The sequence below is a fragment of the Oncorhynchus masou genome, chromosome 12 (assembly GCF_036934945.1).
Source record: "Oncorhynchus masou masou isolate Uvic2021 chromosome 12, UVic_Omas_1.1, whole genome shotgun sequence".
In the NCBI taxonomy this organism is placed as follows: Eukaryota; Metazoa; Chordata; class Actinopteri; order Salmoniformes; family Salmonidae; genus Oncorhynchus; species Oncorhynchus masou.
The window spans coordinates 40,446,851-40,459,486 of record NC_088223.1 but is presented as its reverse complement, the minus strand read 5'-3'; the positions used below and the strand labels follow the sequence as shown (position 1 = coordinate 40,459,486).

Sequence of the window (12,636 nt, the reverse complement as noted above, 5' to 3'; positions counted from 1 at the left end):
TACAACCTCTTCTAGTGGCTACCGGAGGTTACTGACATTATTCCCGGGTTCTATGTACCAAGCGTGATTTTTTAAAATGTTTTATTTCAGAGTTCTCTCTCGCGACCCCACACGTGGTCACCACCCCGAGTTGCAGTAAAGCTGCAGTATAGTTTAGTACAGTGCTTTCATAACTTTGAGGGGCCAGTTTCCACGAACCAGACTAAGCCTAGTTCTGGAGTACAAAGCACTTGAACATGAACATTTAAAAAAAAAGTGTTTATTCTGTGTACGGGTAAGTGTTCACGAGTGTCTGGACTGAAACGAGGTCAATCAAGAAGTGCAGCATTTCAGAGATAGCGTACACCACTCACCATGCCTCTGGCCCAGCAGTAGGCCACCTCGGTCAGGCCAAACTTGAACTGGCCCACATATTCTTCCGCTGTCTGGGTTATCCCACAGTCCCTCTGCAGCTCCCCAATACGCTGGGCCACCGCCAGCACTCTCTCAATACCCTGTGGGAGAGAGGAAAGGAGAGCGGGATGGAGAGAGAGAGAGAGAAATGATGTGGTAGTAATGAAAGGGTGACAGTAGAATGTGGGGTAATACAAGGAAAGAGAAGAGTCGAGATTGAGAAAGAGAGCGGGGACAGACACAAAATGCAGACACACAGATTAGTCATACAGGGATCACTTAAACACAACACTTCGAAATTACATCTACCCTACTTTGCCCACTCCAACCTCAGCCTCCTCTCTGTTAAAGGGATGTTACGGTACTTGTGTATACTTTTTAGCCAGTCGTTTGTAAAAGTAGTGCTCAAGAGCCAAAAGTGGTCCCCGAAACATGGCACTGTCACATATGTGCAGATAAGTGCACGTCATTGCTCTCTTCTCTCTCTGCTGTTTGACCGTCTCGCTAGCTGTCACTCATATAGTGAGGGGCTGAAGCTCATTGGTTGAACTCGAATTGCTTGGAGGCTGGCCTACGTGGCGGAAAATGTAGGGAAATTGGGGCATTACAATTTCCAGAAAATCTAGGAATTTTGTGGCTAATTGAGGTAAGACAGTCATTTATACGCATAGATTATGCATGTATGAACTACACATTGACACATCCAGCTCAAAGCGGGAGGTTTAAAAAAAACAACTTAGTCGTCGCCAAAGTTCCGGAGTGTTATGCTGCAGGTAATCAGCAACCCCACTCGGAGCTCTGTCACCAGTGTTGGGTGAATGTGTTCCCTGTCAGTGTTCACTGTTCAGTGCTGCTCGCCCCTGGATGGCACCCCTATAAACCACTCCAGACAAGGCTCTTGCCTTGGTCATCACTAATTCAGCCCTCTTTAGAGCACTTCCATGTAGCTGGGCTGCTTGACAACAAACACTGACATGGCTGTGTGTGTGTGTTCAGGAGAGTGTGTGTCAGGTGTGGTGCTCTTGCTGCGGGGTAAGGCAGCCGTGAAGTCTCGCCTGAGCTCATGCCACTGTCTGTCTGTCTGTCTGTCTGTCTGTGTGTGTGTCTGTGTGTGTGTCTGTCTGTCTGTCTGTCTGTGTGTGTGTCTGTGTGTGTCTGTCTGTGAGAGAGAGAGAGAGAGACCAGTGGGGCGGCCAGGCTTGTACTACTACAGCCCAGAAGACAACATATCCATCCATGTACATTAAAGATGACACGTTGAAATGTATAGTTAGAAGAACAAATGTATGTACTGTATCCTGTCTATATGTATGGCACAAATCCTGTCTACATCTAATGACCCGTTGAGGTTGTTGCACAACCTTCACAACTATAACACATAGGGGACAGACACAAACACACAAAAGTGTAACCTCAACTCTTCCAAAGTAGACATCAACGAAGCACATTCTACCACCGCAGCACACACAGGGAGAATCTCAATTGCATTTCCTTGATTCCTTGCATCCTCTCTCCTCGCCTCCTTCTTAAAACACATTGGATGACAAGGACAGAGGGGAGGGACCCCTGACCTTGTCATCCAATGGGTTTTGAGAAAGAGGCAAGAAGAGAGGACCCAAAGAATCAAGGAAATGCAATTGAGATTCTCACACACTCTCATCCCCCCACCCCCCCGCCCCTCTCCCCCAACCCTCCCACCTGCCCCCAGTCCCCATACCTCCTTCAGTGTGTTGGTTATGTGAGGCTCCACCTGGGTCTTCTGTTGAAAGACCAGACAGGACAGTAGGGCGGCGCTCTCTTCAGGGGCCAGAGGGCTCAGGGCGTTCTCAAACAGTAGCTCTGTGAGAAGCAGCTCATGGCTACTGATCTGACTGGCCACCCTGCCCTTCAGCTGCACCGCACCACTACTGTCCACGTACTGCAGGGATTGGAGCACCTGGGGATGGGGGATAATGCCTTTTTTTACACTGGTGTTACATAGTGATGGTTCGTTCGCATACTAAAGGCTCTATTTAAACATATTTTTGGTGAACGTTGGGAAACGAATCCCATCAGTGAAAATGTTGTTTATATGTCTCCCTGATTTGCATACTGCTACTACTGAATGTTGAGCCCCAGACAACAATTATATGCAGATAAGTTACAAAACATCTCTGAAGACCAGTGGCGGACACTACCGTTTAAAATGAGGATGATAAAAACAATTAGCAGCATGGCCTTATTTCTATTACAGCATATTGGATGACTGTCACTCATATTCCATTCACCCAAATCAATGTAACATCGATAGGTTTAGGCTATTACATGATACTCAAATTTTCCGAATACCCATCATGAGGTTTCTACAACCTAGCCTATGAATGAAAGTTTACAACGTAGGTGCACATGTGCTGAGGAAAATTAGAGTAATCAAGCTGACAAACAGCAACACATTCAAAACCGCTGATAGGTTTGGATTTCTGAGCTTTAAACATTATTAATCATTAGTTATATTATTAATCATTGGTTACAATAGAGGCATGAGGGGTGCATTACTTAAGCTTAAGTTTGGGAGTTTTTATTGAACAAATTCAAATCTTTGGACACGAGTGCAGCAAGGAGCCAAGGTAAGTTGCTATCTAGCATTAAACTTATCTTATAAAAAAACAAATCAATCTTAACATAATCACTACTTAACTACACATGGTTGATGATATTACTAGTTTAACAAGCTTGTCCTGCATTAATTTATCATTGAATCAAAGCCTACATCACCAAACGGGTGATGATTTAACAAGCGCATTCACAAAAAAAGCACTGTCATTGCACCAATGTACCTAACCATAAACGTCAATGCCTTTCTTAAAATCAATTTTTTTATTTCATCTTTATTTAACCAGGTAGGCTAGTTGAGAAGTTCTCATTTGCAACTGCGACCTGGCCAAGATAAAGCGTAGCAGTGAGAACAGACAACACAGAGTTACACATGGAGTAAACAATTAACAAGTCAATAACACAGTAGGAAAAAAGAGTCTATATACATTGTGTGCAAAAGGCATGAGGAGGTAGGCGAACAATTACAATTTTGCAGATTAACACTGGAGTGATAAATGATCAGATGGTCATGTACAGGTCGAGATATTGGTGTGCAAAAGAGCAGAAAAGTAAAAAAATAAAAACAGTATGGGGATGAGGTAGGTAAAAATTGGGTGGGCTATTTACCGATAGACTATGTACAGCTGCTGCGATCGGTTAGCTGCTCAGATAGCAGATGTTTGAAGTTGGTGAGGGAGATAAAAGTCTCCAACTTCAGCGATTTTTGCAATTTGTTCCAGTCACAGGCAGCAGAGAACTGGAACGAAAGGCGGCCAAATGAGGTGTTGGCTTTAGGGATGATCAGTGAGATACACCTGCTGGAGCGCGTGCTACGGGTGGGTGTTGCCATCGTGACCAGTGAACTGAGATAAGGCGGAGCTTTACCTAGCATGGACTTGTAGATGACCTGGAGCCAGTGGGTCTGGCGATGAATATGTAGCGAGCGCCAGCCGACTAGAGCATACAGGTTGCAGTGGTGGGTGGTATTAGGTGCTTTAGTGACAAAACGGATGGCACTGTGATAAACTGCAACCAGTTTACTGAGTAGAGTGTTGGAAGCTATTTTGTAGATGACATCGCCGAAGTCGAGGATCGGTAGGATAGTCAGTTTTACTAGGGTAAGTTTGGCGGCGTGAGTGAAGGAGGCTTTGTTGCGGAATAGAAAGCCGACTCTGGATTTGATTTTTGATTGGAGATGTTTGATATGAGTCTGGAAGGAGAGTTTACAGTCTAGCCAGACACCTAGGTACTTATAGATGTCCACATATTCAAGGTCGGAACCATCCAGGGTGGTGATGCTAGTCGGGCGTGCGGGTGCAGGCAGCGAACGGTTGAAAAGCATGCATTTGGTTTTACTAGCGTTTAAGAGCAGTTGTAGGCTACGGAAGGAGTGTTGTATGGCATTGAAGCTCGTTTGGAGATTAGATAGCACAGTGTCCAAGGACGGGCCGGAAGTATACAGAATGGTGTCGTCTGCGTAGAGGTAGATCAGGGAATCGCCCGCAGCAAGAGCAACATCATTGATATATACAGAGAAAAGAGTCGGCCCGAGAATTGAACCCTGTGGCACCCCCATAGAGACTGCCAGAGGACCGGACAGCATGCCCTCCAATTTGACACACTGCACTCTGTCTGCAAAGTAGTTGGTGAACCAGGCAAGGCAGGCATCAGAAAAACCGAGGCTACTGAGTCTGCCGATAAGAATATGGTGATTGACAGAGTCGAAAGCCTTGGCAAGGTCGATGAAGATGGCTGCACAGTACTGTCTTTTATCGATGGCGGTTATGACATCGTTTAGTACCTTGAGCGTGGCTGAGGTGCACCTGTGACCGGCTCGGAAACCCGATTGCACAGCGGAGAAGGTACGGTGGGATTTGAGATGGTCAGTGACCTGTTTGTTGACTTGGCTTTCAAAGACCTTAGATAGGCAGGGCAGGATGGATATAGGTCTGTAACAGTTTGGGTCCAGGGTGTCTCCCCCTTTGAAGAGGGGGATGACTGCGGCAGCTTTCCAATCCTTGGGGATCTCAGATGATATGAAAGAGAGGTTGAACAGGCTGGTAATAGGGGTTGCGACAATGGCGGCGGATAGTTTCAGAAATAGAGGGTCCAGATTGTCAAGCCCAGCTGATTTGTACGGGTCCAGGTTTTGCAGCTCTTTCAGAACATCTGCTATTTGATTTTGGGTAAAGGAGAACCTGGAGAGGCTTGGGCGAGTAGCTGCGGGGGGGGGGAGCTGTTGGCCGAGGTTGGAGTAGCCAGCGGAAGGCATGGCCAGCCGTTGAGAAATGCTTGTTGAAGTTTTCGATAATCATGGATTTATCGGTGGTGACCGTGTTACCTAGCCTCAGTGCAGTGGGCAGCTGGGAGGAGGTGCTCTTGTTCTCCATGGACTTCACAGTGTCCCAGAACTTTTTGGAGTTGGCGCTACAGGATGCAAATTTCTGCCTGAAGAAGCTGGCCTTAGCTTTCCTGACTGACTGCGTGTATTGGTTCCTGACTTCCCTGAACAGTTGCATGTCGGATCTGTAGCGGATACAGGCAATGAGGCAGTGATCGCTGAGATCCTGGTTGAAGACAGCGGAGGTGTATTTGGAGGGCCAGTTGGTCAGGATGATGTCTATGAGGGTGCCCTTGTTTACAGATTTAGGGTTGTACCTGGTGGGTTCCTTGATGATTTGTGTGAGATTGAGGGCATCTAGCTTAGATTGTAGGACGGCCGGAGTGTTAAGCATATCCCAGTTTAGGTCACCTAACAATACACAAGTAGATTTTTTTAAACCTGCATATTTAAAATAAATTCATGTTAACAGGCAATATTAACTAGGGAAATTGTGTCACTTCTCTTGCGTTCTGTGCAAGCAGAGTTGGGGTATATGCAGCAGTTTGGGCCGCCTGGCTCATTGAGAACTGTGTGAAGACCATTTCTTACTAACAAAGAACGTAATTAATTTGCCAGAATTGTACATAATTATGATATAACATTGAAGGTTGTGCAATATAACAGCAATATTTAAACTTATATGGTTCCGTATTTCACTGAAAGAATAAACGTTTTGTTTTCGAAATGATAGTTTCCGGATTTTACCATATTAATGACCTAAAGCTGTGTGTGTATTATATTATAATTAAGTCTATGATTTGATATTTGATAGAGCAGTCTGACTGAGCCGTGGTAGGTAGGCAGCAGGCTCGTAAGCATTCATTCAAACAGCACTTTCCTGCGTTTGCCAGCATCTATTCGCAATGTTTGAAGCACAGCGCTGTTTATGACTTCAAGCCTATCAACTCCCGAGATTAGGCTGGCAATACTATAGTGCCTATAAGAACATCCAATAGTCAAAGGTATATGAAATACAAATGGTATAGAGAGAAATTGTCCTATAATTCCTATAATAACTACAACCTAAAACTTCTTAACTGGGAATATTGAAGACTCATGTTAAAAGGAACCACCAGCTTTCCTATGTTCTCATGTTCTGAGCAAGGAACTTAAACGTTAGCTTTTTTACATGGCACATATTGCACTTATACTTTCTCCTCCAACACTGTGTTTTTGCATTATTTAAACCAAATTGAACATGTTTAATTATTTATTTGAGACTAAATTGATTTTCTTTTACGTCTTATATTAAGTTAAAATAAAAGTGTTCATCCAGTAATGTTGTAATTGTCATTATTATTATTTTTATTATTATTATTTTTTAAATTGACAGATTAATCAGTATCGTCCTTTTTTGGTCCTCCAATAAATCGGTATTGGCGTTGAAAAATCACAAAATCGGTCGACCTCTAGTATTTTTACTTATGAAATTCACTGAGGAGGATGGTCCTCCCCTTCCTCCTCTGAGGAGCCTCCACTGCTGAAGATAGTGAGGAAAGAGCCTCTTTCTGGTTCACACACATTTTTGCAGTGCGTAAAAAAAACATTTTAATTTGGTCAGGTAAAAATGTATCTGAACTCAACGTCATGATCTGACATAATGGCAGGCAAATGTGTAGGCTTTACGTTAGTGATTGGTTGAAGGTCCATTTTTAAGCACTAATGAACGAAGAGACATTTTTTTCTTCCTTTCGAGGATTGGGGGCCTGTGTTTTATATTCATAAACCATATTGCGAACCGCTCTAAAACTATTCGCGGAACATTAACCATTTTGTTTTACACCTTGTCCAGCTAGCTAGCTAACAACCTGGTAACTTTACCAGTATATCTGTCCAGCTAGCTTGCTAACAACCTGGTAACTTTACCAGTACATCCAAACATTTGGGGGCACAGAAAGAAAAGGGATAGATTCTTCAGTAGATCAATGATCATAACAATGAATGAATGACAGATCTCTTGCAATGTTGTCATCATAAACTCGACGCTCTTAAAGAAACAGTGTACAATTTAAAGCAATTCATCTCAATAGGAAAATAGTGCTTTTACATAATGTAGAAACCTAATATTCCACAAATGACTAATTTCAATGACAGGTATTTGCATCAACATTTTAGCTTTTTATAATAAACAAATGTATTTACGGGGTTACATATGAGTTTCTAGAGCACAACGTGCTTCAGAAGTAGCAAGAATAAATATGCTTTAACCTTAAATCAATTTTGTTATGTGCTCCTAACTTTTTATAGTTGGGCACACCAGTGCTACCAACAATTGTTTTATTTATTTAGAGGCCTGCATGTGTATGAACTAGTTAAATCAAATGTTATTTTACATCAGCAGTTGTAAAAAAAAGTGCTTTACAGATACCCGGCCTAAAACCCCAAAGAACAAGCAATGCAGAGGCTAGGAAAAACTCCCTAGAAGGTAGGAACCTTGGAAGAAAGCTACTCTATGAAAAGTTGTGAGAAAAGTTGTGAGTTTAATATGACATGTGCAATAAGATAACGGGAGTCAGACATACCTTGATTCTCTGGTGGTACTCTGGCAGTAGAGACAGGGACTGGTCTGAGATAAGGAAGAGCAGTTTGTCCAGTTCCTCCTGAACACTCATTCTCTCCTGCACCCGCAGAAACTGACAGAAGAAAGAGGTCAACATGGCTATTATAGACAATCACTTTATCTATGCACTCTGAACAGTAATAGAAAAGGTATGTAGAATGACTTCCTATATAGTGCAACCATTTGATCGCATAGATTGTACAGCAATTTCACCTCGTTTACAATACATTTACCGTAGAGGCAAGGTTGTACATGGATGTAGGCTATCACTCGCACATATTTTGGATTCGGAAAAGTATTCAGACCCCTTGACTTTTTCTTAATTTTGTTACGTTACAGGTTTATCCGAAAATTGATCAAATGTATTTATTTCCTCACAATCTACACACAATACCCCATAATGACAAAGCGAAAACAGGTTTTTCGAAATTTTAGCAAATTTATAAAAAACAAAAATACCTTATTTACATAAGTATTCAGACCCTTTGCTATGAGACTTGAAATTGAGCTCAGGTAAATTCTGTTTCCATTGAACATCCTTGAGATGTTTCTACAACTTGATTGGAGTCCACCTGGGGTAAATTAAATTGATTGAACATGATTTGGAAAGGCACAAACCTGTCTATATAAGGTCCCACTGTTGACAGATGTCAGAGCAAAAACCAAGCCATGAGGTCGAAGGAATTGCATCATGCTGTGGGGATGTTTTTCAGCCGCAGGGACTGAGGGACTGGGAGACTAGTCAGGGTCGAGGGAAAGATGAATGGAGAAAAGTACAGAGAGATCTAATACCTCTGGAGCGACCTGAAAATAGCTGCGCAGCGACGTTCCCCATCCAACCTGACAGAGCTTGAGCGGATCTGCAGAGAAGAATGGGAGAAACTACCCAAATACAGGTGTGCTAAGCTTGTAGCGTCATACCCAAGAAGACTCAAGGTTGTAATCGCTGCCAAAGGTGCTTCAACAAAGTACTGAGTAAAGGGTCTGAATATTTATGTAAATGTGATAGTTGTTTTTTATACACATTTGCAAAAAATTCTAAAAACCTGTTTTTGCTTTGTCAAAATGGGGGATTGTGTGTAGATTGAGGGAAAAAAGCAATTTAATACATTTTAGAATAAGGCTGTAACGTAACAAAAAAAATGTCAAAGTCAAGGGGTCAAAATACTTTCTGAATGCACTTCACTTATTGGACCCTTTGATAAAGATGAGCAAAAAAGACTGTATAAAATAAATATTACAAATACTGAGCTATATTGTATACTACAGATAATCAAAAAATTATATTGTATACTGATACAATTGTTGAGAGAAAGATTTTGTTTAACAAGTCATGTATATGTGACAAAGACAGGAGGACACTGCATGCCATTACAGACAGAAGATAGTGTGTGTGAGCTATCTCCTGAAGAAATTAGAGTCCAGCAGAAGTAGCACATAGGCTACTGCCTGACTGAGCGATGGCTCTAATGATATACAGTCCTAATGTATCGCCTCAGTGAGACAGAGAGTGGTGATGTGTGACTCTGCACTGCCTACACAGGTAATTATAGAACTCCCTGCTCTGCTGTTCTCATCTCATCCTTATCCTGGAACAAGGCAGTGGACATGCACGAGCCTTGGCTTGTGCGAGCCAGAACCGCTAATAGGAGCAGGAGCCAATCTTCTGGTTCCGTAGCGTGATGCAGCTTAATGTACAGGTACTTTGCTACTCTATCGCATGGCCTTACCCCGCAATCGATCTCCTTAATGCTGAGTGCCAAGCAGAGACGCAGCGGATCGCATTTTTACTATCTTTGTTATGACTCGGCTGGGGATCGAACTCCCAACCTTCTAATCTCAGGGCTGACACTAACCACAAGGCCACTGAGTTGGCCACTGAACAAGAGAGGGAAATATCTAACAAGGCTAGGTTTTTACAATGCTTCGTGCAGGCTCTAATAAAGTACAGGCTGATGTAATTACTATGAGAAATCAGTATAGAAAGAGGCCAGGGCTTGTATTCAGAAAGAGTCTCAGAGTAGGAGTGTTGATATAGAATCAGGTCCACCCTGTCCACGTAATCAAATTCATGAAGGGATCCTATATAAACATAATTACACTCTGAGACCCTTTGTTAAAATGGGAACTGGGCTATAGATTGAAACAAAGACAGAAGGGAGAGAGAATGAAGTGGAAAAGATGGAGGGTAAGAGAGGCAGACAAGAGGAGGACGCAGGTGTGTGAAGACAGTCTGTCAGACCTGTCTCTGTTCATTATATGAGTGCTCAAACATCATTACTGCAATGTCAGGACAGCGTTTGGAAGGGACACACATGCACGGTTTTCGTAAATCCAGAGTCTGTATAGAGCCATATCTTCTCAGGCTGTACAATAATCAGAAATATTTTACAGGGCCTCCCGAGTGGCGCAGAAGTCTAAGGCACTGCATCGCAGTGCTTGAACATTCACTCCAGACCCGGGTTCGACCCCAGGCTTTATGGAGATTTAAACATTTAAAAATATATATATTTATTAATGATATTATGAATATAAATGGATATGTCACATATGTAGTTATCAAAAATATATGGGAATATCTGCTCAATCCAAATTTACTACCAACTGATTGCAGCACAACCACAACAATGGAGGCGACAAGTGGAAAAGGGAGAAGGTAGGGAACTTGTTTGCCTGTCATATATTAAAAACACAAATTGGCTGAAAGGAACTGGCATAAATAGAAAAATATACCAGTTTCATTTGAGGACAAAAATGTTGACAGCTGCATCATACAGGTTGCAAATTAAATGAAGAGATTTTCAATGTACTAATTCCATGGCACATGGTTTATGAACTTGTACAAACAACTACACTTGATTCAACACTAAGAGTTTTTCTATTTAAATTATTATATAAGATTCTTGCTACCAACAGAATGCTATATATATGGGACATACAACAATCTCAGCTCTGTAGATTTTGCTGCAAAGTCACAGAATCAATAGATTTTGTTTTGGTATTGACCCTATGTAGCTTGTTTCTGGTCACAGGTTCAGGAATGGTTAAAAAAATAAATGTAAATAAATCACACAAATAGCAGTGTTGGGCATTTTGGAAAGCCATAGTCAATAAATAATATAATTATACTGGTAGGAAAGGTTTTCATTTTTAGCTCAGAATCTGTGCATACTATTCGATTAGAAAGGTAAAAAAATTATGTAAAACATCCCAATTGAAAAATATATAGCACATGGAAACCAAACGAGGGTGGTCTATGGTGATCGGTGGGGTGGGATGAGATTATGTATAACCTACCTAATAGCAAGAGATCACTATGTGCACAGGTAAGATCAGGGATATTGACTCTGCGTATTGAAACAGGTCAGATCAGGGATATTGCCTCTGCGTATTGAAACAGGTCAGATCAGGAATATTGTCTCTGCATATTGAAACAGGTCGGTATTGTGGTGAAATGGAAGAGGAAAGACTATGTTGTTATTGTGACCTCAAAGAAATGGAGAATAAAACTAACTTTATCCTCTTGCTCTTGCTACCACGATAGACACTTGCTCTTATTCCAGAAAGCCCAACAGATATACCCTGGCATTATGTGGCTGAGCGATGAGGAGAAAGTTAAATAGTTTTTTGTCCATTGTTTATTTCCGTTTGCGGAATATTTAGATAAAGCCTGGAATAAAAGAAAAAGTGCTACCTATAATTACATTATACAAATATTTAGTTTCTGGTTGAGAGAATGCCAAGAGCGTGCAAAGCTGTCATCAAGGCAAACAAATATATTTTGATTTGTTAAACACTTTTGGTTACTACATGATTCCATGTGTTATTTCATTGTTTTGATGTCTTCACTATTATTCTACAATGTAGAAAATAGTAAAAATAAAGAAAAACCCTGGAATGAGTAGGTGTGTCTAAACTTTTGACTGGTAATGTATATGTGTGTGTACAGTATATATATATTTTTTACTGCTCTAGGTATATAATTATTGTTTGGATAACCTTATTTACTATTATCTATTGATTTTTATCCAAAAAAAATTCACTCTGTTGCGAATTGCACTGCATAGAACACCGCAAGATTAATTATCATAGTGAATTATGTTTATTTATGTAAATTAATCCCATTAGGGATGGGTTGCCAACTGGTGATTTGACACAAAAATAAAACGTCACACACACACACACACACCTGTTCTGAGAAGGTGGGTGAGTGGATGCAGCTGAAGTCCTTCAGGCTGTCCTGCAGCACACGCAGCCTCATGGTGCCCTCCACCACATCCACACTCTTCAGCTGGAAGTCGTTCACTGGGTCAAGGGTCATCATCCCGCCTGGGTTGGCCTCCGCCAATCGCAGGAGTTCCTGGGTTGCCGTGGAAATGGCTTGACCCGGAGGATCAAGCCTGTGTGAAATGGAGCGTGGGAGAAAAAATGAAAGGAAGGAGATAAAGATGAAAATAGACTCAAGAGAGGTGGCTCTTTTTTCTGTGCATTCAATGACATGTAGAGTGCTATTCGAAAGAAGAAGGTATATGGATACACTTGAGTGGTCATGATGACATTACATATATAAACACCTAATTTGCCTAGATAAACATGGTTGTGTTGGCTCAGTGGAGCGATAATGTGCAAAAAGGCTGAAACATACTGTATACGCTACATAATAATGCATGAATGCGCACACACACACATACAGTGTCACACATACAGTGTCACACACACAGTGTCA

General features: G+C 41.8%; 1 protein-coding gene across 1 annotated transcript in view; it reads right to left on the bottom strand.

Annotated features, from left to right (window-relative positions):
- Positions 1 to 12,636, bottom strand: part of LOC135550080 (superkiller complex protein 2-like) — a 34,993-nt gene that overhangs the window by 1,444 nt on the left and 20,913 nt on the right. The window contains exons 25-28 of the mRNA XM_064980553.1: positions 12,100 to 12,310; positions 7,873 to 7,983; positions 2,111 to 2,329; positions 354 to 494 (exon numbers count right to left, since the gene is read on the bottom strand). Of these exons, the coding sequence (XP_064836625.1) occupies positions 354 to 494; positions 2,111 to 2,329; positions 7,873 to 7,983; positions 12,100 to 12,310 (682 nt within the window). The remainder of the gene's footprint in view (positions 1 to 353; positions 495 to 2,110; positions 2,330 to 7,872; positions 7,984 to 12,099; positions 12,311 to 12,636) is intronic.